At 40.4% G+C, this 27,399-nt stretch overlaps 1 protein-coding gene across 7 annotated transcripts in view; it reads right to left on the reverse strand.

The window, feature by feature from the left end:
- EDRF1 (erythroid differentiation regulatory factor 1) overlaps nucleotides 1–22,408 on the reverse strand; it is a 51,008-nt gene extending 28,600 nt beyond the window's left edge. For 5 of the 7 annotated variants that reach the window (XR_006102881.1, XM_042457601.1, XM_042457597.1 and 2 more), the window contains exons 1-14: nucleotides 22,282–22,408; nucleotides 20,585–20,793; nucleotides 19,688–19,754; nucleotides 16,601–16,726; nucleotides 15,315–15,439; nucleotides 11,727–11,883; nucleotides 8,593–8,694; nucleotides 8,190–8,311; nucleotides 7,431–7,542; nucleotides 6,430–6,577; nucleotides 5,793–5,901; nucleotides 3,742–3,853; nucleotides 2,167–2,427; nucleotides 320–391 (exon numbers count right to left, since the gene is read on the reverse strand). Coding sequence is in view for 6 of the 7 variants with exons in the window: in XM_042457601.1 (XP_042313535.1) it covers nucleotides 320–391; nucleotides 2,167–2,427; nucleotides 3,742–3,853; nucleotides 5,793–5,901; nucleotides 6,430–6,577; nucleotides 7,431–7,542; nucleotides 8,190–8,311; nucleotides 8,593–8,694; nucleotides 11,727–11,883; nucleotides 15,315–15,439; nucleotides 16,601–16,726; nucleotides 19,688–19,754; nucleotides 20,585–20,793; nucleotides 22,282–22,368 (1,809 nt within the window). In the remaining variant the exon portion in view is untranslated. The remainder of the gene's footprint in view (nucleotides 1–319; nucleotides 392–2,166; nucleotides 2,428–3,741; nucleotides 3,854–5,792; nucleotides 5,902–6,429; nucleotides 6,578–7,430; nucleotides 7,543–8,189; nucleotides 8,312–8,592; nucleotides 8,695–11,726; nucleotides 11,884–15,314; nucleotides 15,440–16,600; nucleotides 16,727–19,687; nucleotides 19,755–20,584; nucleotides 20,794–22,281) is intronic. The other 2 variants (XM_042457598.1, XM_042457600.1) reach the window with 2 other exon arrangements.
- Nucleotides 22,409–27,399: the final 4,991 nt, after the last annotated feature.

Raw genomic sequence — 27,399 nt, forward strand, 5'->3', positions numbered from 1 at the left:
TATGAAATTATGAAAGAAACTGCTGCTGCAACTGTGGATGATGCTGGATAAAAGGCTATGTTGAATGGTTTAATGGTTAATTATTCCCAAGCTTATTATAGAGCTGAATAGAGAGATAAGGTCCTATGTAAGTCTTTATGAAAGCAAACATCTAGAAAGCCATATTATATGATGTAATGGCAAATGTCAAGACAATTTGTAAGCCGCTCTTGGAGTCTTTGTGGCTGAAGAGTACAAATACTCTAAATAAAGAAATAAATCAGAATAATATGGTTTTTGGGAAGTTATAGTAGTGTTGAGAATTAGTTTGAAAACCTACCTCAAGAACATAGTTGAGTACTAGTCTGCACCGCTCTTCAGTGTCATGGCAAACAGGAAATGCACAACTAGGCTTTACAGGAAAGATAAAAGAAGACAGCTTCACTGAATCAGTGGAACTCTGTGCAAGCTATTCTCATTTGAAACAAACAAAATACATTCTTACATTCACAGCAAAATTAATCTTAAAATGGTGTTATGGGTGAGGGTTTTTAGTTTCACAATATAGTATCTTGGTAAGAATACCAAGCTACTGACCCAAAGCATTTAAATAAAAAGAAAAATGGAATCTAGTAGGAACTCAGAGACTAAATGGTGTATTTCAGCATGTTTTTTGTGGCTATTAATCCACTTCTTTAGATGCACTGAAATGGAAACTAAATGCCAAAACAGATGGCCCTTTTGCACCACTGTCCGGGCTGCTTTGGAGCACTGTGTTTATATGCCACATGTCCTGAGACCACTCTGAAGCTGCCCTGGCTGTTTACATGTGGGCCGGATTCCGGGTGCTCTGGTGGTGCTACATTTTTATGCACACGCCACCGGAGCACCTTAAAGCTGGCTTCCACCCACAGGTGGGTGGGTAAAACCTGTTTTTTGCCAGCTGAAAAAGAACAGTTCTTTGCTGCTCCTTTTCTGACCAGCTTCAAGGTGGACTGGGGCAGCGGCGTGTGGTAGCCATGACCCCAATCCGGCTTCGGAAGAGATGGCTTCAAGCTACCCCTTAAGGGCCATCTATTTCAGCCCTAAATAAATAAAAATGTACACTTCTTCAGCTGCACTGAATAAGTGTAGCTTTTTATTTATGTAGTTTCCTTTTCATGCTGTAACAAGGCTATCTCTTTGAAAAGCATTTAAAGAATTCCTGTAAAGTAGTCTCAGATGTTTTTCTTAGTCCTATAGCACTTCACAAAGTTTGACATTAGTTATTTTTGTCAAATAGCCTGACTGATCCTTACATATTTTAATAAAATATCTATACAGTCCAGTCTGAAAAACAAGGATCCCAGGATGATCTGGTTCCTCCTTCCAGTATAGTAGTGTATATATGGAAATTGTTCCTCTGCACTGCACAGAGAAAAATCAGCAAGAAGTCTTTTAAATAATGAGGAAAAGCTGTATAGGCCATCAAATGACAAAAAGTGACAAAAATGCAATAATAGTCATTACGCTCCACTTGTGTGATGAGGATCAAAAATCATTTTTATTATCTTCCCTGAAAGTTCTGAGGTATGTGGAACACTAAACAACATTTATCAAAAACGAAACAAAAAACCTGTGCAAAGCACCTTCAATAATAATTCTAAAATAAAATTTGAAAGGTTTCTCCCAGAAGACCCCCATGAAAAAAATTAGATTTGAATTTAAACAATATTTTGAGTGGCTGGAAAAACATGCATTTCTTCAAGAAAAGAACCAAGATTTCACTGCAAAAAGGTCTAGTAGCAGGGCATGTGAGTGAAGGTAGAGTGTCAATTGATCTCATCTAAGAAACACCTAGCTATGTTTATAGGGGAAAATAACTGATTGTTTAATATTTACCTTGCTAGGCTTAAGGGAAAACAATCTAAGGGGGAAAACAATCTAAGAAAAATGTTTCACTTTAAAGATTTTATTTCGACACATTTCATACCTATGGAAGTTAAATACATTTACACAGCAAACGTTTTCTAATCTTCATTGCCAACCTCCAACTTTGTGGTGTCATCTCCTAAATGAGGGAATAGTTCCTCTCATGAAAACTACTCTGGCAAAAAGGAATTAATTTCTTATTTTAACAATATTGTTACTATTAAAATATAATTCTGCTCTTGAACTGAATGGGTAACAGTACAAGGTACCACTTACACGTATTTGATGAATAGATTTGTACTTTTCAGGAACAGACAATTCTCCAACAGATTTGATTACAGCAACTGCTTTGTTGTCATCTGGAGGATCTGAATTGGTGCTATAGGAACCATTTTCATCACTATCAGGCATTTCCTCCTCTTCCTCACTGTAGCTTTCATCAGAGTTACCATTTAAAGGAAACTCACCACCTTCATCTTTTTTTGGCTCATCCAGCTGAAACAGTTCTGAGAGCATGTAGTTTGCTGAAGCAATAATCTTATTAGGAAAAAAGCAGAGATGAATTCAATTACCAAAAATAACATTAAAGGTTATTCTTTTGTAACTTTTAGTACAGTGGCCCAGCATAGTTCCAGGACTTAGCATGGATATCAAAAACTGCAGATGCTGAAGTCTCCTATTTAAAATGGTGAAAGACAGCAGCAGAAGAAATGGCAAACCTTGGCCACTAGACATTTATTCTTCAGGCTCCCCTGCCTCCAAGGAACCCACCACTTGCCCACTTCTGTCTTTGAGGCAGCAGTTGTGTCACTCCTTCTCGTTCATTTGCAAGATGGAAGCGGGTGCCCAGCAGGCTCCCCGGAGGCAGGGAAGCCTGAGGAATACACACCTGGTGGCCAGGGACTGTCACCACCTCTACTGCTGCCTTGGAATCGCTTTGCCAGGCAGTGGAGGTGAGTGGGACCGTCATTGGGCGAGAGCAATTTGGGGTCCTTTCTTCCTCCTCTGTATGTGAGGGCACTTGACTTATTAGATCTGTATTTTCCCCCAAATATTTTGAATCTATAGTTGGATGAATCCATGTATCTGGAGTCCACAGATATCGTGGACCCACTGTACCATGCATGCATATACAGTATCTTGTCACAATACTACAGCCTGTCACTACATAAATGAGCCTTTATGTCATGCACCATTCCTACCTCTAGTACAACCATATGGAGATTAGAAACATCAGTTTAACATAGGCAGTTTATTAAATTTATAAAGACAAACTGCTTAGATTGAAACAAGCTATGATCAAAGACTAGTTTGTATGACTGTTTTTTCCCCTCTTGAAAGTTATAACTCAGTTCAGGGGGCAGAGAACATGATGCATTCTGATATTTATAACTGTAACTCTGATCAACCCCAATAAGCATGGCCACAATGGACATGTATGATGTAAACTGTAAGCTGTAAACAGGCTGGAAATATTATGTTATCTTTTCAGGTTTAGAGTAAAATGATTTCCCAGTTCAGACAGAAGCACTAAAGTTAAAGCATGAAGCAGATGTTTTTAAATGTTCTCCCCATGTCCACTGGATTGTGGACGAGGGACCACACAAGGCTCACTGCTGGTCAATCATGTAAAACTAAACCATGGTTATGTTTTATGTTCAAACGTGTGTCAAGTGAAGAAGTAGATTTATGTGCAAAATTTTCCAAAGTTTCTGCTCAGGCATGGAGGGCCCACACTAACAAACGGGTACCAAATGTTATAACCTAATTCCTCTAACTGGCTTGTTTCTCACAAGCAATGTTTTATCATCAGGCATAACTAAGGAATGATAAGAGTAATACAATTCCTACCTGAGGATGTCTACCTTTGTCAAGTAACTTCACACAATTAAGAAGTAAAGTTCTGATAGTACCATAATGTTTCCTGTTTTGGTTTTTCTTCAACATCATATTGCAAGCAACTCTAAGGAATAGAAAGAGAAAAAGAGAAACCATAAAATTTGCTCCATACTTTGTGTACATCTACTGAGACATCTATTTTTATTTGAATGTTATTATTATATTTTTTATGTTATTTATTTTTCTCCCTTCCTCCCGATAATGGGACTCAAGACGGCTAAAAACATATTATTATGTCTGAATAAGCCAAAAAAGATCCTTTCTTATATGCAGCTTTCAGAAAATCTTCACTGGTTTCACATATAACTTGTTTTAGGAGAGAGGTCATCTTAAGTAAAACACATAATACAGCAAGCTGCATTTCAAAATACACCTCAGAAATCAATTCTGCTTTTAGAAACCTCTCATAACTCCCTCATGTTGCTTGGTGAAGGGTACCAGGATTTGGCAGAGGCATTCCTCTTTCTTGGGTATTCCCAGTGTTAGGGTAACATAGGACTCTGAAATGGGGATGCGGCACAGCTTCAGTGCTGCAGCAAAGCCAAATCAAGGAAGTTTCTTTCCAATCAAAAACATTTTCAGATTGAAACTGGTATAGCTAATTCCTCTTCTTCCTAATCTTTCAGTTTCACTTAAAAATGAAAAAATCCACTAAGCTGAGATATCTAGCAACACTGTTCTTTCTGTATTTCCTGCCCTGGTGGTGCAAACCAGCTGGAGACTGGATGTAATAATTATATCTTCCATATCCCCCATCACTACCCAAGACTGCTCTATTATGCACTACCAAAAATAACATCACATGCTTAATGCAGCCCCCCTGAGTAAAGCTGTGTTCACAGCTAGTTCTGCCGTTATTTCCTAAACCCCTTGGGCTCAAATAAGCACTTACAAATCTGATACTGCATTCACATACTGCAATTAAATAATGCTTTAAAGAGATATCTGACAATGGCCCTATACAGACAGCCAAAATAAAGCTGCTTCGAGTCACTTTGGAGGTATGGTGTTTCAATGATGCATGCGACCTAAGAGTCTGGAAGCTGCACCAAAGCTGCACTCCAGTCCTTAGGACTGGAGCATGGCTTTGGTTCGGCTTCTGGACTCTTAGGACGCATGTATCATTTAAACAGCATACCTCCAAAGTGACTTGAAGCAGCTTTATTTTGGCTGTCTGTAACAGGTCAATGACTCCAATACAAAAATATGCAATGTGCTCTCTCTCTATATATATATGTATATATTTCTAAGATGAAACTATATGTAGATAGTATCTTAGTGCTATAATGATGTCACCTAATTCTTTTCAAATCAATTATCTTGTTTTCCCACTTCTGCCCCTTCCAATGCAAAATGTTTGAGTACATTTACAGTACTAAGAGTTAAATCTATCTTCCAAACTGTTCCAACACAAACAGCTATGAAATTGTTACATATGAAGAAGTTTTGTTACTTAGATTCAATGTGTTTCAAATTTAATGATGCAGAGGGGTGCAAAAAACTTGATACAGTATATGCACCTAATATAAGAAGTGTCACTAAGCAGAACAGGCTAGAGGGAAATAAAAAAGAGGCTTTGTACCACTTTGAGGTCAACTACTCCACATAACAGTACCTTCTCTAATTAATGTAGCTTTATTCTAGCACAAGGTTTCAATCATACTGGAAAAGCATCTATTTGTTTCCACAAAGGCCACTGTCAAAACTTCTCTCTCAATATACCTTCTTTCACTATATTTCTACTAAAATGAGGCTTCTCCTCGAGATCATTACAGTGCTATCAATGGTCCTTGCTTCCCTCATGCTCCAGTGGTCTAAAGCAGCTCTCAGCAGGGAAACAGGGAAAATAAAACTTTTGCATAAATATTACAAACCTAGTACTCTCTCCTGTGTTTTACTGCTGCTAACATTATTGCATATATTTTCTCGCAAACTCGTACTCAACATTATCAGCCAGAAACTCCCCTATGTCTATATACTAAATTTTATAAGGCATAACTTACTTATAGAGAAGAATTGCAACTGGCATTGTGAAAGGGTTTTGGTATTTATCTTCTGTTTCTTCACACAAAGTGGTCAGATCATACAGCTTTACTATATCACTTCCACTTGCTGAAAGAGAAAAATGCATATCAGTCTCCCTGGTTAAAGGTACAGGTTCCAAGAATTGTCAAGAGGGGGAAGGAGGCTGCCAATGGAAGATTCTGATATGATTTTAGAGTATGATTAAACAGAGAAGAACATTACAGAGCAGTAAAAGCTGGCCTGGTTTGGACTTGTCTGTTCCTAATACGAGCCCTTTCTCCCACCTTGACAAGTGAAAAAGTGAAAGGGAACACAAACCTATTCCATTTCAACCATCTGTACCTTGTTCATGAAGTGGACTTCATCCTTCTACTGTGCAAGCAGAATACCCCCCTACTGCTGTCCCTAGTACTGGAGAATACAGGTTTGCTGCAGGTGCAAACTAATCTGTATACAGAGCAGGACATTGAAACATACTGGGGAGGAGGACAGACGCAGATTATGCACTGTCAGGTGTTCAGCAATCAGAATTTTTTCAAGGAGCTCCCTGTCATCCCTCACCCAAATCATGGTTTTGCAGGTGACCTTTTCTTAAATATCTATGGAAGTACTCACCTTTAAATAGCCAATAGGTATGCCCTTCTTTGGTACAGTTCGATTTCAAAAAGGACAAAATATTTTGAGCAATATCTTTTATTACTTTGGTGGAAAAGTTGGAGTTTTCCAAATTGGGTATATCCTCTGTTTTAATCATTTCATATTTCTGCCAAAAAAAAAAAAAAAAAGCAATGTAATGTAAGGTAACTAATGTTTCCCTTTAAAAAAGTACAGTTGTCCCTCCATATTTGCTAGGGTTAGGGGAACAAGACCCCCGTGAGTATGGAAAAACCGCAAATAACAAAAACACTGTTTTTACCTGAGAGGACACCTCTCTAGGAATCTCTAAGTCCTCCAGTGCAACTCTGTGGTCAATGTTCAACATACACTGACCATAGAATGGCACTGGAGTAGCTACAAATGGTCTTTCAGTGCAACTTTTAGTTAAAGTTGACCACAGAGTTGTACTGGAGGACCTAGACAGTCCTAGAGAGAACATATTAATGAAATCCGTGAATAATCAAATCCGCAAATATGGAGGGATGACTGTACATCAACACAGAAAACCTGCACACTCTTCAGCAACATTTTCATTGGCCTAATAGAGGTACCCATTTAACAAGTTGGAAGTAACATGTACAATAGAAATTCTTGTAGCACCACTCAGTCTGAATAATTGTAGACAGTGGGCCCTTCCTATTTGTGGGGAATCAGTTCTGGGCCCCTCATGGATGGAGAAAAATGCAGGAGCGGAAGCCCTTATTAATCAGTATGCAGCGATGCGTGTGCACATGCCACCATAGACTACTATGAGACAGGGTGATTTGCAGGAGCTCCTTGGATAGCTAGTTCACTGATTAAACATTAATCAGTAAATTATTTTATGTGCAATATTTACAGAAGTTTGATCCAGAAGGCTGCCATCTAGGTGCTAAATGACATTTATGACTGTAGCTTAATTATCATGAAATCATATATTACTGACCAAGAGCAAAAAAAGCAAACATTTCAGAACTTACCTGAACAATTCCATTGACGTGGAAACACATCACAAGTTCTGGAACATTACAGATCAAGTTGTCCAACCAATAGTCAATGCCTGTTAGCACATTAATTGGCTTATTGTTATCCCTACAACGATAAGTGTTCTAGTGTCATTCCAGTATAATGAAGAGAAATAAATCCACACCTTTTCTCTCTTTCAGTTATGTCACAGGTTTATACAGTAATGGAAAAACATTCCAATCCTAACCCACAAAGTATACCAGAAAGCTGAGAAAGAATCCCAATATGCACAAAAATGAACAAATGTTTTTTGAATAAGAATGTTTTCCTACATTGTAATTTATGGTACTTTATTTAAATATTTATATTTCACTAGAATATAAATGCTAGATGCAAAGTATGAAACAAAAAGATAAATTAAGGGCAGAACAGATTTGCACCGTCAAGTGGCTTCAGAGTGTGCCGTTTTGATGGCACACACTCTGAAGCCACCGCCCAGCTTCCAGGCATCTTGGTCGTGGTGGTTACATGCTGGGAAGCCACCGCAGGAGCACCACTAAAGGTTGCTTTTGCATGGCCCAAAAAGGAATGGTTGAAAATCATTCCTTTTTTGGCCAACACCATGATGGATTGGGGCCACGGCATGCATCTGCAATAGCCCCAGTCTGCCTTCAGGTGGGGCAGCTTCATGCCTCCCCATCCAGGCTGTCTATTTTAGCCCTTAGTCTGCTTTACAAAATATGCTGCATCTACTTTAATTAATAGACATTCACCTGAGACGTAGACTCACAGCAGGGTACCTTCCTCCTCCAAATATAGGCATATTTGAACCAACCAACATGTGAATATCTTCAAATGTCCACAAGATATTTCGAACAAAGTCATTTTTTAGACCCTTGAAATGTAAAGATGGGAGAGTGTTTGTGAACAACCTTTCTCTTTACAAAATGAACAACACAACACAGTCTGCAGACGTACAAGAAAGCAAAATGGGAGGGGAGGAAGCAAATAAAATGCAGCAGAAGGTAACGGTGCTATGCAGTCACAATAAAGATCAAGATCACAGATGTCATAAAGCAATTGGCAGAAGTGATTTTGATTCCTATCAGTTGTGTTATAGATCAAATTATGTAAAGGATTTACATTTCTCAGCTCAGATGCCATGTGAAACCATACCTGACTGTTTTCCCCGTCATTGAACAAAGTAGTTACGTTTTGTTCTTTGGGGGCTGAGGCCACATGCCCCACTACATATGAGGGTTCAAAAGGCACACTTCCCTGTGAAAAGCACAAGGATATAAGAAGAGATTCTATGTTGACATTAAATAAGGTTGTTTTAAATAGCATGTATTCTGCATACTGGACAACTGGAACTGTAAAAGATTTTGTTCATTGAATATATACATATTTGCAAACTTTTCATTATATCTTCCACCCTCAAACCACTCAAATCATGCTGGTTAAAAATTAGTTAAAATTAATAAACAATAACTAATGAAAACAGGTACTAAAAAAACCCTTGCTATACATACTCCAAGTCAGAATTCATCAATCAAATGATTTCTAAGAGTCTTACTGAAAAATGTCCTTTTCTTTCTAGTTAGGCTGTCTTTTATTCTTACAACTCCATAGCACTCTAGACCACTATTATCCCCACCGCGGTTTATTTAGCACCAACAATATACAAGGTGTTTTACAGAACACACAAAGGAATTCCTCTATCAACCAATATTTGTAGCAAAACATCCACAACAAATCTGGCCAAAAACTGATAAAACACAGAATAAAAACATAATCTAAACTCCAAAGTAACCATTCTCCTACCTTCCTGGTTCATTTAGTGTTAAGAGTTACAAACAGGGAGGATTAACAGCATATCCTCAGAGTAACACAAGGATAGACTACATATACAGCCTGTATCTGTAACAACATAGGTGGAAGTATAACTGAATGTATCTATCACTTTGTTCTGATGAAACTACTACCTGAATAAGCCTATTATATGAAAACCAAACAAAACCCAGCAAAAAATAGAAAACTCAAGCTGCACTTTTGGGAATTTCCTCTCAGGATGTGTCGTATACGAATAGAAGATTGATCATTTAGAAAAATATATCAATTTGTGTGTGTATATAAACACACCTGTGTGTGTGTATGGAGAAAAGGCAAATTTAAGCTGGCAGGTGAAAGCTTTTGCAATATTCAGTGAGGACGAGCCTACCATCAGCCAATGAATGGAGCCAGGAGGGATATAAAGAAAGAGAGCAGTGTCTGGAGTTGGTTAGGGATGATATTTTAGTGTGCCCTGAGGGGTGAAGAGCATTAGTGGCTAGGTCATACTGCTGAGAAGGGCGGTTAAAAGAATTTTAGATACCCAAGATAGGGAACTGGTTAGGATCAAGATAGGAATTATCCTGAGGGGATGAACAGCCATTGAGGGTGGAATAGGCTGCTGAGAAAAGGCAGTTTAAATAAGTTTAAAGTACCCAAGAGAGGATAAGGAGTGTCCTGGGTGAAGTGATGCCTTGTTCTATGAGAGAGATAGTGTGCAGTGATAAGTGGGGCGTAAATAATTAGAAGAGGTGTAGGAAATAAAAATGTAATAAAGATTCTGAGTGTTTTGGTTTATATAAGGAAACAAGTATAAAGACAGGAAACATTATAACACTATAACAAATAAAGTATTCCAGTAACGTATCAAATATGAACAGCCAACATAAGAGATACTGTAGTTGACTTAACTTGCAAATAAACTTATTACTTTGTTTCAACAAGTAACTGTATGAAGTGATTTCAGAAGTACTGTACATGTAGTTGGCGCGCTACCAATATTAAGAAAGGTCTGTTAGTTGGGTGAGTGAGGCTCGCCTTACCAAATTGTTGGCAGTGACAGCACAAAGAAGAAAGAGTAAGAAAGTTTCAAAAAGAGTTTGGCAGTGCCACATTGTCACCTTCACTATATATATAGTCTGTGCATATATGTGTGTGTACAAGGAAAGATACATAGATATATAAAAACGTGATTATTCAAAAATTGTGAAACCCTATATATATTCAGAATTATTTCTCACTGAAGTAAGATTTACCTTTCAAAACAAACTGTGGGCATTCTCTCCTCCTACTTGGAGACATAGAAAATATAGATCTTCGTTCAGAGTAGAATGTAGATATATTTGTGCTATGGCAGTACACCTGATGTTACATGTTTTGTATTTTTGCCATATTTTGGTGCTGGCCATGTGCAGTAATAAATTCATTAATTCATTCATTCCTTTCAAAACAGGGATGTGCAATCAGTGGTGGCCTAAGGCCACATACATACTTTCCCCCTCTTCTCACTGACTCACGTTGGTCCTCACAATCTACCGCAGAACAGATGGTAGGGGAAGATGGGGGTGAAAACCTTCAACCTCCCCAGTCATCTCCAACAAGATTGTTGCTTCTTTGCTTCTAAACAGAATTCCTGTTACAATACTACAAGAACAGTGCCTTCTCCCTGTTTAGTTCAGCTTTGGGGAAAAGTGGATGGAAAGATGCACTGTCAGCAATGGGGGGCGGGGTGTAATCCTAACAGCATACTGTCTAGCAGGCCCCTCAAGTACATTCATGCAATTTCAAGAGATATTCCTTCCCTGTACAGGTAGAGAGCTGGCAATTATACTTACTGTCAAAACAACCACCCAAGTAGAAAACAGAGATGGCCAGTGTATGGATGGCAACAGTTATTAAGTTCATGAGAAAGAAAGCAGATAATTGAGTATTCTGGACATCACTGCTGCTAGCTTGCTTGGACAAACAAATCAAATAACTACTAATAATGACCAGAATCAATCAACAGGTGCTGCTCCTAACAGTCCTTACTGCTCACTCACTGACCAGAAAGACACAGCTGCTAAACTTAGCAACTGGCACAGTTGCTTTCTCTTGGCTTCAATGGCAGATGTAGAAATGAGAGGCGCTTGGCCCCAGTCCCACTGTCAATGGTGACTGCTAGCCAAGCAGGAGAGGTTCATCAAAGGTCCAGAGTGGAGTTTCACCAGCTGCTCAGCAATGTTGACTCTTGGTCTCCAAACTCTAAGGACCCTGGACTGAAGCTTAAATGTTAGTATCCATATAGCATCAACCAAACAGCAACTATTTATGGAAAATAAACTACGATCTTCCAAAAATCAAACAAATTCCAGAGCACTTGAACTGGGCATCAAAAAGGAATTCAATGCTATTCTCATTCAGTATGCTGTACCCATCTTCACACAAATATGTCAATGAAATAAATGTAAGTATTACTTTTATACGTCTGCCATATTAACCTGATTAGAAGTACTTGCATCTTCAGAAAGTGAAGAAGGCATTTCAAAAGGGGCTGGCCAAGAAACCCTTCCTGCGTCATCAGTTTCATCCTCAGTTGTTTCTTCCTGTTGCTGTTCTGAAGTAGGAACAGGCTGAGCAGCTCCATCACCATTAATGCTGGCAAGACAAACATTGACATTTCACTTGGAATCCTTTCTGAACTCTATTTAACTTTTTAGATAATCTGCTACATTTTTAATATCACAGAAAACAATGAAAGGAAACATTTGGAATGGCAGCAAGAGAAACGAAGAGAAGGAAAAGGACTGGAGTGGCTGTAGTGAAGAAGCTGCAGAGCAACAGCAAACACATCCTACTGGAGTGACAGGCAGGAAAAGACTGGCCTTCCAGAGTTAGCTCCACCCATGTGGGGGTCACCAGAAAGTCTCTCTCTTTACTTCCTGCCTATTGGAGTGAGTGGGCAGAGCATAACCCAAACTACAGGATGTGGGGGTCTTATCTACTGGGAAACAACATTTTAGAACAGAAAAAATAAGGATTGCTATTGGTTACGATTTTTATATCTTTGTAAAATGATGAAGATATTGGAGACTTCACCTTTTTTCATCTTTTTAAAATTTCCACATAAAGTATCAACAAATACATCTATTCTTCTCTCTCTCTCTCTCTCTCTCTCTCTCTCTCACACACACACACACACACACACACACACCAACCATCTGAAAACATACAAATGGCATCTAGAATAGAACATTACATTCTGGTATTTCTCTATACCACTAAGTAACATCAGTTCTATAGATTCAGAAGCAGATATACTATTATAGTGATTTCAGTTCAATAATCCTAACGTGCAAGCTGCTGTCATATGGAAATGTCTCTTTCCTACAAAAAGTATGATCCATGCTGTAATTCCAAGCATAATGACCAACTGACTCCGAGTAGAGGAAAAAGAGGGTAGAGGGAGAGAAAAAGAGGACTGCAGTGCTTGGATTATGTCCCCATTAATCCGCAGTGTCAAAGACAGAAGCAGCAAACATATGCTCTGCACAAATATCCTGCACATACTGAAAAGTGCTTTCTTTGCAAGAAATAAAATGTCATCATACTCTAGTCACAGCCTTGGATCCATTTGAAGGAGGGTACACTGTAGTGAAACAGTTACTCCCTATTGCTCATTATTATTGCAAACAAACAAGACCCCTTGCAGTTTTATCCCCAATCCCTAATAGGAATAGGAAGGAATGATTCTTCTAAGTCCTTCTCCAGGACACCCTAAAAAGCTTGTAGTTGAAGGGAACTCTCTTCCCACCATTTCCAGTTTTCTATTTTCCTTCTCCAAGCATCAGTGAGTTCCTGATACCTGGGTATTTCAGCTAAAAGGGCCATCTGTCTATATGGAGAATATGCTTTGGCTCCACCACCATCCTGGCACACTTTTTCAAAAGGAGCTGTGTGGATCACACCAGGTGACACGCCAAAGGGCTTGGAGAACCAGGCTGCAGAAAAGAGTTGCATGCATGCCTCCTGCATCGCCTTGCCATGACAAGCAGGGGCAGGGAGGGTGCATATACGCTCGACCTAGCTCTTTGCTGCGGCTCGGTTTTCCTCAGGGGAGAACTGGACTGCAGCAAGGAGGTGCAGCGGTGCACGTATCCTCAGCTTGGCTGAGCCTGCTCCATCTCCTTGTGGAAGGCCAGCCCCTTCCAGTTCTAATGCGCCGCCACCCCACACTGGGTGACACCATAGTCCGGGACACCAGCGTTCAGAAGATAGCACTCCCATTCCATTTGACTGCATGCAGTCATAGTCTTCCTGTTTTGGGGAACTCCTACTTACTAATGGTTTTGTTTTTTGCACAGGTAGGTATGTGTAATAAGTCTGCTAAGCTTGAGGGTCTCCCAGAGAAACAAATACTTTGTTTTTATTTGTTTTTCAGTCGCCCTGTTCTGGCACTCAACTATTTCTATCCATCATCAAGAGTTCCTCACATAGAGCAGTTGATCCTTGGTATCTGTTGTGGTTTTGTTCCAGGACCAGCCCATGGATATCAAAATATGTAGATGCCCAGCTCCCATCATATACAATGGGGTAGTAAAATGGTGTTCCCTATATAAAATGGTGAAGTGAAGGTTTGCTTTTGGAATTAAAAAAAAATCATCCAGCCGTGGTTAGCACAGTGGTTCCCAACCTGTGGGTTGCAACCCCTTTGGGGGTTGAATGACTCTTTCACAGGGGTCACCCGATTCGGGGTAGCCCAATTTGGGCTCACTCCTCCTCCTCCTCCACTTCCTCCTCTTCCAGGCCAGCCAGGCCTCTTCTGACTTGTTGCCGGTGCCGCCTCGATTGCACGGGGCTTCAGCCTTGCACGGCAGAGCCGCAGCTGGAAGTCCTGCCCCTTCCCGGCCTCCCAACCAATTCAGGGAAGCCGCCAGCCAGAAGAAATTATGGGGCTTTTGGCCGTAAAGGCTGCTAGGGCTTGTAGGTGGCCAGAAGTCCTGCCCCTTCTCAATCTCCCAACCAATCAAGGAGGCCACCGGCTGGAAGAAGGGGGAGGCCTTCCTGCCAAAAGGGGATTGCAGCATTAGAAAGGTTGGGAACAAGAGGGTTAGCAGAATCTATGGAGGCAGAATCTGTAGATACAGAGGGCCAAGTGTATAGTTTTGTAGTAAAATCAAGGCAGTTTTATTCATGAAGACCAATATTAGGACAGTATTCCTCCTTTAGGTTTTGTACTTGTCCCTTAAAAAAAAATACAGTACTGCAGTCAAAGGTAAACCGCATTCAAATGCTCACATTGTACAAGTGCTCTCTTTTAGTTCTGTGGCTGGATCCAAAACATCCAATGAGCTTCTTCCACTCTTCCCTTTCAGTTTGCCCTAAACTTTGTTTGCCACTTTTGATCCCATCCTGGGAGAAAAGCAGGATCTCAGTTCAATTAAACAAACAAACTTTCCAAAAAGCCTCCCTAAAGATTTAAAAATGGCACTATACAAAGAATGATGAAATATTACCAATAGGGAAGATCATTTTGTTTCTGAAGTTCTTCAATTTTTGAGAATATTTTACTGACTACTAAATTTCAAAAGGACACCAATGCTAGTCTCTCACAACTACAGTCCTGCAGTGCTTTGAAGGCTAAATCTTGTTATGTACAATAACCTTTGAAAACTTTGGTCCAGTCAGGGGTATAGATACAGTCGGCCCTTCTTATACTCAGATTTTTTTATACATGATTCAAGCATCCACGGTTTGAAAATATTAAAAAAAAGTATAAATTTCAAACATCAAACCTTGATTTTCCATTTTTATAAGGGACACCATTTTGCTATGTCATTATATTTAATGGGACTTGAGCATACACGGATTTTCTTATACATGGGGGATCTTGGAACCAAACCCCAGTTATATACAGTATAACAAGGGTCCACTGTATATTCTAGAATAAGCAAGTAGCAACTAGTTTTAACTTAAATGAAACAGAATTTAGTCCCAAGTAGCCTTCACCCTCAGTTTTGGAGAAAATGAGGGATATAAATGAATAAAATAATAATAATCAATATTATGTAAAACTTGCAAAAAGTTACCTATAATATAAAAATTTGGAAAGTATAGCTTTCTGGTACCAGTGTTCTTTGCTCTTCTTCTTTCGTTGCCACTTCTGATCTATTAATCTCTGGTAGAATTCTTTTAGCCAAGTCCAATCTCCAGTCTAAATGACATAAAGAAGAATGTAATCATTATAAAAACATGCCTTGGTTTACTTATAATACTGTACTTTTCTCCAATTTTTCCAACAACTGTTGTCTCCCAAAACAGTTCATACTAACAACAGGAAGAGGACCTGTCATTCTGTTAACAAACCAAGAGGATGATCAAATGAAGGAAAATAAGGGAAACGGTAAAGAAATGAATTCTACAAGGCTAGAATTAAATGGAGGGCTATATTCTGTCAAGGAAATGATAGCTGGTGCCTCTTAGTTGAAAAATAACTGTTAGCCATTGTTCCTTTGGTTGGTGGCTAGGAACAAAGTACTCTTTCCTGTTACTTTAAGGGACAATTACAAAATCTAACAGGCAGTTGGAGTCAAGTGTTCTTTCTGGTAGGGAGGAACACACTCCTGGTAGTGTGAAGTCAACGGCTTTCATGGCCAGCATCCATAATTTTTTGTGGGTTTTTCAGGCTATGTGGCCATATTCTAGAAGAGTTTATTCCTGATGTTTCTCACCTGCATCTATGGCTGGCATCTTCAGAGAATGCATTCTCCGAAGATGCCAGCGACAGATGCAGGCAAAACATCAGGAAGAAACTCTTCTAGAACATGGCCACATAGCCTGAAAAGCCCACAACAAACTACTCCCGGCATTGTTTTTGCTCCAGCTGATGGGCTGATTGGTTTCCCTTTGACTGTGGTATTACTCCTGGGAGCAGGGAACACAACCTTCTAGCAGTCCCGTATCACCAAGCCAATAAAAAAAATATTATTGAAGATTAAGAGGATGGTTTATGTGAGTCTGAATGGCCACATAGTCCATATCCCTCCAAAAGCTGGATGGCTTCCACTTGATTCCCATTCCTGCTTCATAGGCACAGCATCAGTGCTGATATAACGTTTAACCACATACCTATTCATCATGATAAAGAACATGACAATCATATGTGTTAACTATTCTAGCAATATCAAAGGCAAGCAATGAGGGACTTTTCTATCATCAGTCCAAACTTATTCAGCATTCTACACTGTTTACAATACTTTTCTGTAAAAAGCTAAACAATCATATATGTCACACATTATAGAAAATCAGGGGAAAGAAACATGAGGTCAGAAATAAAACCAAATGCCAAATAAATGAGTACAGGAAAGTTTATTACCTGTGATGATCTCATGAAGAGCTCTTGAATGTCTAGGTCATCCAATAAAAGAGTCCTCCCAATTCTATGTACTGCCATGCTGACATGTGATTTACTGTAAGGTATCTTAAGAAGTTTTTTAATGTTCTGCAGAGGAAGAAAATGACAATTTGAAAATCTTCATTTTAGAGGATTAAAACAGTTATGATTGAAAGGTTGATCACCCTGGACAGTACATTTAACAAAAGAGTCAGTTTTAGAACAGTTATCTCAACACTCTTTAAGAAAATAAAAACAAAAACTTGAAAGTGATTCACCTTAGACATCATGCAAACCCATGGTTAAATAAGCTTACCCATGGTTTGTTATGTCTCTAAATGGACAAATAATTATCTGCAACATTAGCAAACTAGAGTCAGAAAATCATTTAAGGCGACCATTTAAGCTGTCATTTGTGCCAATTACTATCTGACGAGATGTTGATTCTGACAAATTGTAATGATCTTGAAAATCACTACAAAAAGAGTTTGAAATGCTAAGGAGATAAAAGAAACAACTGTAACTCATGGTTTGCCACACATCTGGAAAGCCAAATAACTGTCTGGGGTTTGAGAAATCTATAAATTTAGCAAGTGATGAAGAAACCTGTGTCAGTTAAGGCAGGTATGAGATTTTTACTATGCTTGTTTATAGTACTCTAGTCATCACGTTGTAATAGGAAACATCTTAAGTGAAGCATCAAACAAGTAAACTCACTCAGAATTTTGTTTCATCCTTTTTCTTCTTCAGCTAATAATGAAAGCTTCCCCAACACATGGCTTATTACTTCATTTTCTATAAGAGACGCCTTTACTTAGGGGGGAACTCTTTCATTGCCCAAGGCAGTAAACAAATGCCTGCCCCCACAGCAGTTGGCACTATGTTCCCTCATAACAGCAGGAAAAAGAGTAAAATAATGTAGCACCCAGCTAAGTGATCAACTCCAACCATCCATGGAGGACTACCAAGATGCGGCTGTGCCCAAGCAACCTCTCCTGCCCAATAAGGTAGCTATAATGGCCTACAACTGTATCTGCTCTAGGTCCATGAGGCAGAGAATGTGGTAGACCCGCAAAGCCAAGATGGAAGAAAGCAGCAAGAGGTGACAACCATCACTCAAGGGATGACTTGGAAAATCAACTGTGCAATAGCACAAATACTTTTTTAATCACTTGGAGTCTGTTCTAGACCACAGAGCCTATTTCTGGCTGTAGTGAAAGCATGAGAAAGTCAGTGGCCATCATCTCTACCTCCTGCCTTCTGTCCTGATTCTTTGAGGTGAGTGGTAGGGAATTCCCCACTCTGGAGAGCTTCATAGAGGAGCAGCAGATCTCCAGAGTGGGGAAGGAGGAGAAAAAGCCATGTTCATGGAGGTAATGGCCCCTGCCATTCCTATGCCACGGCTCACACTGCCTGTTGGCTCAGTGGGCTCTGCTATATTTGGACAGTTGTACAGAACCACAGGAGCTCTTAAGAGTGCCATGGGATTGCCAGGATTGGGCAGGAAGCAAAGGTTTAATTCTCCCAACCCCCTGCTACCCAAGGAGACTTTTCTCAGTCAACTTTACCAAGTGAGAAATTTTCAAACCAAAATGGGGTATTGATTAGTAATAATGATCAAAAGACATGGAATAAAATAATGATTTGAGAAAATGGAATGAATTAGGGCTATCATTTTCAGGCAGAGTAGCAACTATTAAAATGAATGTGCTACTGAAAATGTTATTTCTTTTCCAAAATCTCCCAATAATAACTAATGAAAAACCATTTAAAGATTAGGATAAAGAACATTCACTACTATATTCAGAGATGATGCACAAGCCACTTAAAAATAGTTCTCACCATATAAACACAACTCTCAAACTGTGTGCAAAATCTTTTTTTATATACAGAATTAATAGTTATAGCCAAGTGGACCTGGTGTTCCACTTACAAAAGAAGAGCACTCAGTGACTCAGCATTCCCTTTTCCTTTGCAGCTCCTCCCTCCACTACTGCAAATAGGCATCAAAGAGTTGGGAGCTTCTCTGGAATCATGTGAAAGATGATAAGGCTACTTGCCAAGGAAGGAAGAATTGGGGAAAGTTCCTCAGTGCTTTTCATCTACAAATGCTACATTGAATCCAAGCCCCATTCATGAGTAGGGTTTAGCATTAGAGCAGGGGCATCAACTGTGGACAGCTTATACAATGTGAGTTTATATAAACAAAGGTTTGACTAAAAATGCTCCCTGGTTTCCTCCTGGAGATGAAAAGGGGGTGGGATTTTGCCATGTTTTAGACCCAGAAGAGGCCTTTTTGTCGCAACAGGACGTGACCCAGAACTGAAAAGTAAAAAAAAGGTCTTTCCTGTACCCCAGAGGGGGAACGGGCCAAAATTATTTTCAAAAAAACCTTGAAGAAGCAGTTTACAATGTGTCACCTAATTGCACCCAACAAGCTGGGTACTCCTTTTAGCGACATACAGAAGGATGCAAGGCTGAGTAGATCTTGGAGTCCTGCCTGGGATCAAAGTCACAACCTTGTGACTGTGAGTGAGGGGCTGCAGTACTGGAATTTAACCACTGTCCAAGCAAGGATCCAGCTGTAGGGATTTCATCCAGTGAGTGCATAATGAGCTTATCATCCTCTGAGGTAATTTAAAAAAGGGCAAAGTTGTTAAGCATCCTCCATTGTGCCAGGATACAATTCCAGCTGAAAATGCCCTTGCTTCAGCTACCATTCAGAAAACTGACTGTGGCCCTCCATATCCAAAGATTCAAACACCCATGGCTTGAAAATATTTGAAAATACATAAATTCCAAAAGGCAAACCTTGATTTTGCCACTTTATATAAGGAACATCATTTTGCTATGCCATAGTATTTAATGGGACCTTGGCATCCACAGATTTTGATATCCATGGGGAACCAAACCCCAGTGGATACAAAGGACCCACTATACATAGTTCTAAAAATCTTGATTTATTTCATAATGGCTACTTTTAATAAGAGATTTTTTTTCTAATGCACTCTCATTGAAATAATCTTGCTAAATATTCTTTGTTATTATTCCACTGCAAAATATACATACCTCAGAATCTGATACAACGTCCACATCATTTCCAATTGAGTCAATAAAATCATATGCCATACCAAAGCTATTTGAAACAAATAAAATACCATGTCAAACAATTATTTAATATTATAATTTATTAAAATGACTTTTATTATGTTTTAAATAACCACAGTTATAACTATATACTTCTGTTCAATACTGCAAATCATTTCCTGGATAAGAACATAATTTTAGAAACAAAAGGTTGAATTGATAAATCTTCAAGTGAAGCTCTGCTTTATGGAAAGGAAAGATTTTATTTCAGCAGTCTCCTAAATCCCCCTAAATCTAGTCCTCTAAATCTGAAGAGGGCTTGGAAGACCCCTAGTATGGTGTGAGGAGCAGAACCAATGACAGTCAATTGCATTTAAGTAAACAACACATGGAAAATTTCCCTGGTGAACACAATGCCAACTAAAACACTATTTAATAGCCATAAATCACATTTTTACTTACTAACGGCCTTAGCTTTTTTGTTGTGTTTCTTTATATGAGGTGTTCCAACAGAGTTTTGCTACTCTTGAACGTTTCAAGAACTTATATTTTACAATGCTCTACCAATGTCTGCCCTATAATTCTATAGTTTCCCCCATAATTTATATGTCAATATATCAAATTGGATCAAAAACTTCACATTCTTATTTTAACAACCCGACAGTTTAGCAATAATTTCTGAACTCAAATACTTCATATTATCACAGTCATTTTGTTACAAGAATTATCTACTGTATTTAAATTGTAATTTTTGAAATAATTACATGCTCAGAAAATCCTGCTGCATTTCTATAGAACGTATTTCAACAATTGTTTTCTATCAAACCAAGACATCCTTACTATAGTTTCAGTAGAGATAAATATGGTCATAATACTTACCTTGAAAATGGTTTGCTTTTCTTGCTGTTGCCAAGAATAGTAGCACCTGCTGCTCCAAGTTTGGCACTTTCCCGTAACCAGTTTGCAGGAGGAAGTTTCAGGTCGGTCTTCTCTTGAAGACGGGCAAAAGCCGCTTGCGGTGGAGCAGATGAATACTTTACTACAGCCCTGCTTTTTACTTCATTGCCTCCAAGAAGCAGCACAGACCCCTAATTTGCATAAAGCAATGAAGAATTTAATTAGTAAATGCAATTACTCCTCCTTACAGGTATCATTGCACATTGTTTATATTGGCACAGTATCATTAAAAAAAGGCCTCCAAAGCCGTGTGTTGTGAAGATAGCAGTCTAATCCATTTCCTTCCAAGAGAAATTTGGGGGTGGGGGGGACCCAACTCCATGACTTGATTTCTAGTCTGTCAACTAGTCTGACATCTACTGCTGCCATGTATCCTGAAATCCAGTACGTTTACTTGGTAAAGTAAGGATAAACAACAACAAAGAAACGGTTAAATATATGTGTGTGTATATATATATATATTTATACATACATATTATAAATTTCTTTATATATGTATATAGTGTGTATGCGTGTGCGTATATATATACATACACACACACACACACACAAATATATGTATTTGAATACTTTAAAGACATGGATATATATATGTGTGTGTCGGTATATATTTATAGACACTTATTATAAATTATAAATTTCTATATAGATGTTTATAGTGTGTGTGTGTACATGCGTATACACACACACAAATATATGTATTTGAATACTTTAAAGGTGTGGATATATACATATGTGTGTGTGTGTATTTATACATACATATTATAAATTATAAATGTCTATATACATGTATACAGTGAATGTACATGTGTAGGTATATATATACACATACACACATATATACAGTATATTCAAATACTTTAAATGTGTGGATATATGTGTGTGTGTGTGTGTGTACATTACACATGTTAAAATGATAAATTTTCATATATATATATAGTGTGTGTGTGTACATACATACATATACACATGCAGAAATATATATATATTTGAATACTTTAAAGGCATGGATATATATATATATATTTATACACACATATTATAAATTATAAATATAATATATGTATATGTATGTATATATACAGACACACAAATATATGTTTGAATAATTTAAAGGCATGGACATATATATGTGTGTGTACATATTATACATACACATACATATTATAAATCATAAATTTATATATATATATATGTTTACAGTGTGTGCATATATATATATATACACAAATATGTGTGTTGTGTATGTACATATATATATATATATACCTAGACACACATGTATTATAAATTATAAATTTATATGTGTGTGTGTGTATATATATACATACACATACACACACACATATATGTGAATACTTTTAAACCGTGGATATATGTATGTGTGTGTGTTATATAGACACACACACGCCCACAAACCCAAACACATTGAAGGTAGAGGCGCCCTCTGGCCTCTCCCCACTGGCCACCCTCCATCCCCAGACCCTCCTCGACTCGTCCGTATAACACCAGTCCCCCTTCGCTGGCGGCTCTGACACGCGAGTGTCGCGTAACGTCTGAAGGGGCCACTTGCGGGGACCCACTCAAGGGAGGGAAGCCCGGCCCCAGCGCCTCCGCACCTGCTTGGGCTCCTCCGGGTCCCCTCGCAGCGGCAGCGGCGGCGGAGGCACTGGCGGCCCTGGGTCGCTCTCCCGGGGCTCCCCCATCCTCCCTGCTTTCGGCTCAGCCGCCGGAAGTCCGACTGGCGAGTCGTAGAAACAACCGGAAAGAGCTAGAATGAAAGGGAACCCCCGCCCCCTCCAACACATAAATCCAAGCCACGCCCTCTGGGGGGTTTTCATTGGTTCATCGCGACGTCGCTCACAAAAGAACTCCCGCAGTGGCGGCCGCGATGGCGGCGGAGCAATTCTCGCGAGTCGCGAGATTTCAGTGGAAGGGGGCGGTGCAACTGTGATGAGTGGCGTCGCCTTCTCTCTTCAAAAGGCATAAGCGCCCTCAGTTCTGGTCTCCCAAATGGGAAGCCATAAGTAGCCCTGTTTCTTATTCATATCCCCACCTCCATTTGTTTTATCTCCTCTCTCTTAGTCTCCTCTTTGTATGCAAAATGTACACACTCAGTGATGCCCAAACCCGGGTCCTTCAGATGTTATGGACTACAGCTCCCATAATTCCTAGCTGTTGGCCAACGTGGCTGAGGCTTCTGGGAGTTGAAGTCCAAAAAATGTATGCGCGATCAATATTTGGGAATGCAAGCTCTGGAGGGCAGGGTGACTAGCCCCTGTCCTCCTTTTCCAAGACCTGTCCTACATTTCAGCCTTCTGTCCACAAACAATTCCAAAATGTCCTCCATTTCGAGCAGAGCTGAGAAGCATGATTTCTATATGTAGAGATCTTCAGACTAACAAGGCTATAGCTATGGAGTCTTTATATTTTTATGACTTTTTTAGCTTTTATTTTGTCATGTGTTCTCCATTTTTATTGGAAGTCCTACATTTTGCAGCGCCTTGTCCTCCTTTGCGGTTATGACATCTGGTCACTCTGGGGGACCTTGGGCAAGTCACACTCTCTCAGCCTCAGGGGAAGGCAATGGCAAACCCCCTCTGAAGAAAGTTGCCAAGAAAACCTAGGTGGACAGGAGAGCAAAATGTAGGGGTCAAGGAAACAGGTTCAGACATTCAAAAGTGAAAGCTAAGAACATTACATAATCCATTTTATGTTTTTTTTGCAGCTACATTCATCTACAGTGCTCCCTCGGGTTACGAAATTAATTCGTTCCGCCGCCGCTTTCGTAACCTGAAAAGCTTCGCAACCGAAATGCCATGCGCTAATGGGGAAAGCCGCGATTTCTCGAAAAAGCCAAAAAAGCACCAAAATTTTTTCGTAACCCGAATAACCTTCGTAACCCGAACATTATTTTCAATGGATTTTTTCGTAACCCCGGAAATTTCTAACGTGGTATTTCGATCCCGGTACCACGTACTGTTACCCTGCTGCTCCATATAAATTTGGTTATTACCCTTTGACCCCAGATGCTCTCATACCTGCCCTCCCCTTACTAGCAGGCATGGGACATGCACACACAACCGTTGAGGGGCACCCCATTCTTCTGGATCAAAGGTTATCATAGCCAGGAAGAGCAATATTTGCCTTCCTGGCTCTTTGCCCCCTCCCGATTCTGTTTTCCAGCTTACCACCAAGACACATCAACGGGACCATACAGTGAAAACCAAGTAATTAACACCTTTGTTCTCACCATCAAAGCACCTTTGCCAGAAGCAAGTTTTGCCTATAAATACTCTCAGATTTGCCTGTTTCACTGGGCCAGTCTGGATTTCAGGGAAGCTCTGTCCCTTGAACCCTGTCCTGGCTCTGCCCGTCCAGTCATTCCATGGCTGAGCCTCATGGCCATCCTCATCATATTCCATTGGATTCCTGGAGGGAGTCTACATTCTGGTACGTATCACCCCAGTGATGCCTAAAATCCTTTCATGCTAACCTCTGCTTTTCCTGAGCCTTATATGTGTGTGTGTATGCTAGTGAATCGTATGTGTTTTTCCCTTTATAAATAAATTGGTTATTAATTCTAGAAGTCTGTCTCAGCCTATTTAGTGGGATCCCCTGGTCGACTCCGTATACATATCGGGAGGGCGATTTCGGTGGGCTCTTGTAGCCAGCCCCTCTTGCAATATTTGAGCTAACAACAATAAAAATTCCCCTACGGACCCTTGGCTACAACTGTATCTTAGTACTCCAGCGTATTTTAAATGCCTTCTTGGCTTGCAATATACTGACAGAACTCTGAGCAAGACGAATGCTTAAGATTGACTTGACTAGACTAGCAACAAACTGTCTTGACTGAATCTACATTTAAATTACACCTTCTCATTTGGTGTCATACTGAAATCATTAAATACATTATAAATTACACCTTTCAACGCTTGCATTGTGTCCCGAAGCAGGCCGTTGCCTAACACATTTGCTATCGGGTCTGTGTCTCCAGAGCCCTTTCATACTAACAATTATTGTGCATATGGTCTACTTTAACGCCATGACATACCTTGTAGAGTCTTGGGATTTGCAGTTAGGGAGGAGTATTGGGATTCTAAGCCAGGCAACTCGTCTACAAACTACAAACCCAGGATTACACAGCCTAATAATATAAATATATAAAAGCTTTATTTTTTACCCCCAGCCTCTGTCAGAGACAATCAAGGCAGTTTTACAATTAAAACAGAACATACATACCCGATATCCCATCATTCCCTCACAGCATACATCCCTGACAGTTAAAGTGGAATCATAAAATGGTAACAGTGTAGTGTGAAAGGACCCCAGTCTGCACTTAGGGCAGAAAACGAAATGCAGAGATAGAGAATGGGGGACACCTGGCTGAATGAAACTACGTATGAAAGGGATCTAGGAGTCCAAGTAGACCACAAGTTGACATGCGTCAACATTGCGATGTGGCAGCTAAAAAGGTCAATGCAATTTTAGGCTGCATCAATGGAATATAGGCACTGGACAGACGAGCCCTATGGGGCGCCGTCGTCACATGCGAGGGCAGTGCTTTCACACGCCCCTCGCCCATGACGAGGGTGTCAAAATGGCGGCGTCCTGTACATACGGGTGCTGCCATTTTGACGTAACGGATGCCTAGCGTCCGTATGTGTCTGGGGCCCAGGTGACATCACGAATGAACCAGTGGTGCACTGCGGCATCCCTGGTGCACCGCAAAAAGAAGCCACTTTTGTGGCTTCTTTTTCTTGCCGCCACCAAGCCGGCGGGTATTTCGCTGTGGCTTGCCGGTGGCACAAACGGCACCTCCGCCAGACCGTCTTTTAAGCAAGTCTGTAGTGCGCCATAGTGTCTAGATTAGGGAAGTAATAGTGTCACTATTCTGCTCTGTCAGGCCCACCTGGAAATTGTGCCAGTTCTGGGCACCACAATTTAAAAAGGATGTTGAGAAACGGGAGCTTGCAGGACGTAGCTAGGATTTTAGGAAGGGGGGGGGGTCCAGACTAAGTGCCACCATTAAATGGGGCTTGGGTGCGGCGCGCAGCAGCACACACCATTCATTTTTCTAATGGAAGGGGGGGGTCCGGACCCCAAGAACCCTCCCCTTGGCTGTCCCTGAGTGTGTCCAAAGAGGGCAACTAAAACGGTGAGGGTCTGGAAACCATGCCTTATGAGGAACGACTTAGGGAGCTGGGGATGTTTAGCGCCTGGAGAAGAGAAGGTAAGAGGTGATAGCCTGTTTAAATATTTGAAGGGATGTCATATTAAGGAGGAAGCAAGCTTGTTTTCTGTTGCTCCAGAGAACAGGACCTGGAGCAATGGATGCAACCTACAGGAAAAGAGAATTCCACCTCAACATTAGGAGGAACTTCCTGAGAGTAAGGGGTGTTCGACAATGGCACACTCCTTCCTCAGAGTGTAGTGGAGTCTCCTCCTTGGAGGTCTTAGCAGAGACTGGATGGCCATCTGTCGATGGGGATGCTTTGAGTGAGAGTTCCTGCATGGCAGGGGTTTGGACTGGATGTGGCCCTTGTGGTCTCTTCCAACTCTAGGATTCAGTCTATGTTTCGGTCTTATTCACTTCTGCAGGCCTCTTTTCTCTGTGCTCCTCTTCCCATGGAGACCTGTATTCACAATGTATAATCAGAGCATTTTTACCCATCATTTAACAACATGTCTCAAGCCTATGGAATACAAGAGTTGTAGCTCAGTGAAGGAAAAGTTAACAGAGAGTTTGGGGAAATTAAAAAAGAGGAATTTCAAATCAATTTTAGTTTTTCCTTCATCTACAATTGTATTAGAAACCCTATGTAACTTTTGATATGTGTGTCTGTATAAAATGACAACCTGCATAGTGTAATGTTTTGAGAGTTGAAGGACTCCAGGAGATCGGGTTTGAATCCTGCCCAGCCATGGAATCTAAGTGAGAGATTATCGCACTGCGTTCTGAGAACGTTCTGATCATGTGATGAGAACGGAAGCATTGAGTATACCGCACGTATGTGTTCCAATCGGTTCTCAGACGCTTAAATGTGTTCCAATGTGTTCCAGAGGGAACGGATTTGAATTGTTCTGAAGTGTTCCCAGAGAGCTGAAACGTGATGAAAACGTTCCAAGAGAGTGTGTGCGGTATTCTATCCGTTCTCAAATCCGTTCCCTCATTCCTCCGTCTTCTGATTGGCTGAAAATGAAGGCAGGGAGGGAGCAGGCAGGCGAGCGACTGCGTAGGGAAGGTGGTGGTTGAGGGGGAAGAAGGAGGGAGGGGAAAGGAAAGAGGAAAGGTGGAGAAGGAAAAAAGAGGAGGCAGGGAGAAGAGAGGGAAGAGACCAAGCAACAAAGGGAAGGGCTGCTCTCCGGGTCTATTGTCATGTCCGGCTCCTTTGCTTCACAATGCAGAGCAGATGCCCAGACCTTCCCTCCTTCTCCCAAAACCCACAAAACTCCTCTTTTTGGCACCACAAAACAACAAAAACTCCAATTCCTACAAGAGCCAGACAAGAGTTAAAGCGAGGAAGCTCACAACCTGAAGGCACACATTACATGCACACACACAGGAGCAAAAGGTCATCGCCAAAAAGAAATGATGACAGCAGAGACTCTTCTTTTCTAACCGGTTTAAAGACTGCTATGGCTGCCGAGGCTCTCCCTTGTCCAGTCCTCCCTTTCCCTCCCTTAGGGACCTCCGTGAGCTCCCTTAATGCCCAGGCTGCCAAGAGACTCCC

This window comes from Sceloporus undulatus, chromosome 3, assembly GCF_019175285.1.
Source record: "Sceloporus undulatus isolate JIND9_A2432 ecotype Alabama chromosome 3, SceUnd_v1.1, whole genome shotgun sequence".
Lineage (NCBI taxonomy): Eukaryota > Metazoa > Chordata > Lepidosauria > Squamata > Phrynosomatidae > Sceloporus > Sceloporus undulatus.